Source organism: Chaetura pelagica, unplaced genomic scaffold (genome assembly GCF_000747805.2).
Source record: "Chaetura pelagica isolate M959 unplaced genomic scaffold, ChaPel_1.0 scaffold992, whole genome shotgun sequence".
NCBI lineage: Eukaryota > Metazoa > Chordata > Aves > Apodiformes > Apodidae > Chaetura > Chaetura pelagica.
In genome coordinates, this window is record NW_009952357.1 from 147,467 (window position 1) to 147,715 (window position 249).

Here is a 249-nt window from a genome sequence, read left to right on the forward strand (position 1 = left end):
AAGGGGTGGGGTGCCTGTGCTACGGGGCTGTCCATGCTGTGGGGCTGCCCCCAGGTGTGTCCCCTCGTACCTGCATGGTGTGCAGCTGGGCACGGATGGCCTCGGGCTCCGGGCCGGGCTCCTCCAGCCCCAGCACCAGCTGCTGAGTGTCCCCCAGTGCCAGCGCCAGCTCGGCCAGGCTGGGCCAGAACCGCTCAGCCTGGGCCAGCAGGTCCCGCAGCCACTGCTCCTGCTCCTGGCCACTGCCCC

General features: G+C 71.9%; 1 protein-coding gene across 1 annotated transcript in view; it reads right to left on the bottom strand.

Annotated features, from left to right (window-relative positions):
- The window catches only part of PLEC (plectin), a gene marked incomplete at its 5' end in the record, with an annotated part of 79,923 nt that overhangs the window by 28,339 nt on the left and 51,335 nt on the right, over positions 1-249 (bottom strand). Inside the window, 1 exon segment of the mRNA XM_010007863.1 lies at positions 71-242. Within this exon segment, the coding sequence (XP_010006165.1) occupies positions 71-242 (172 nt within the window).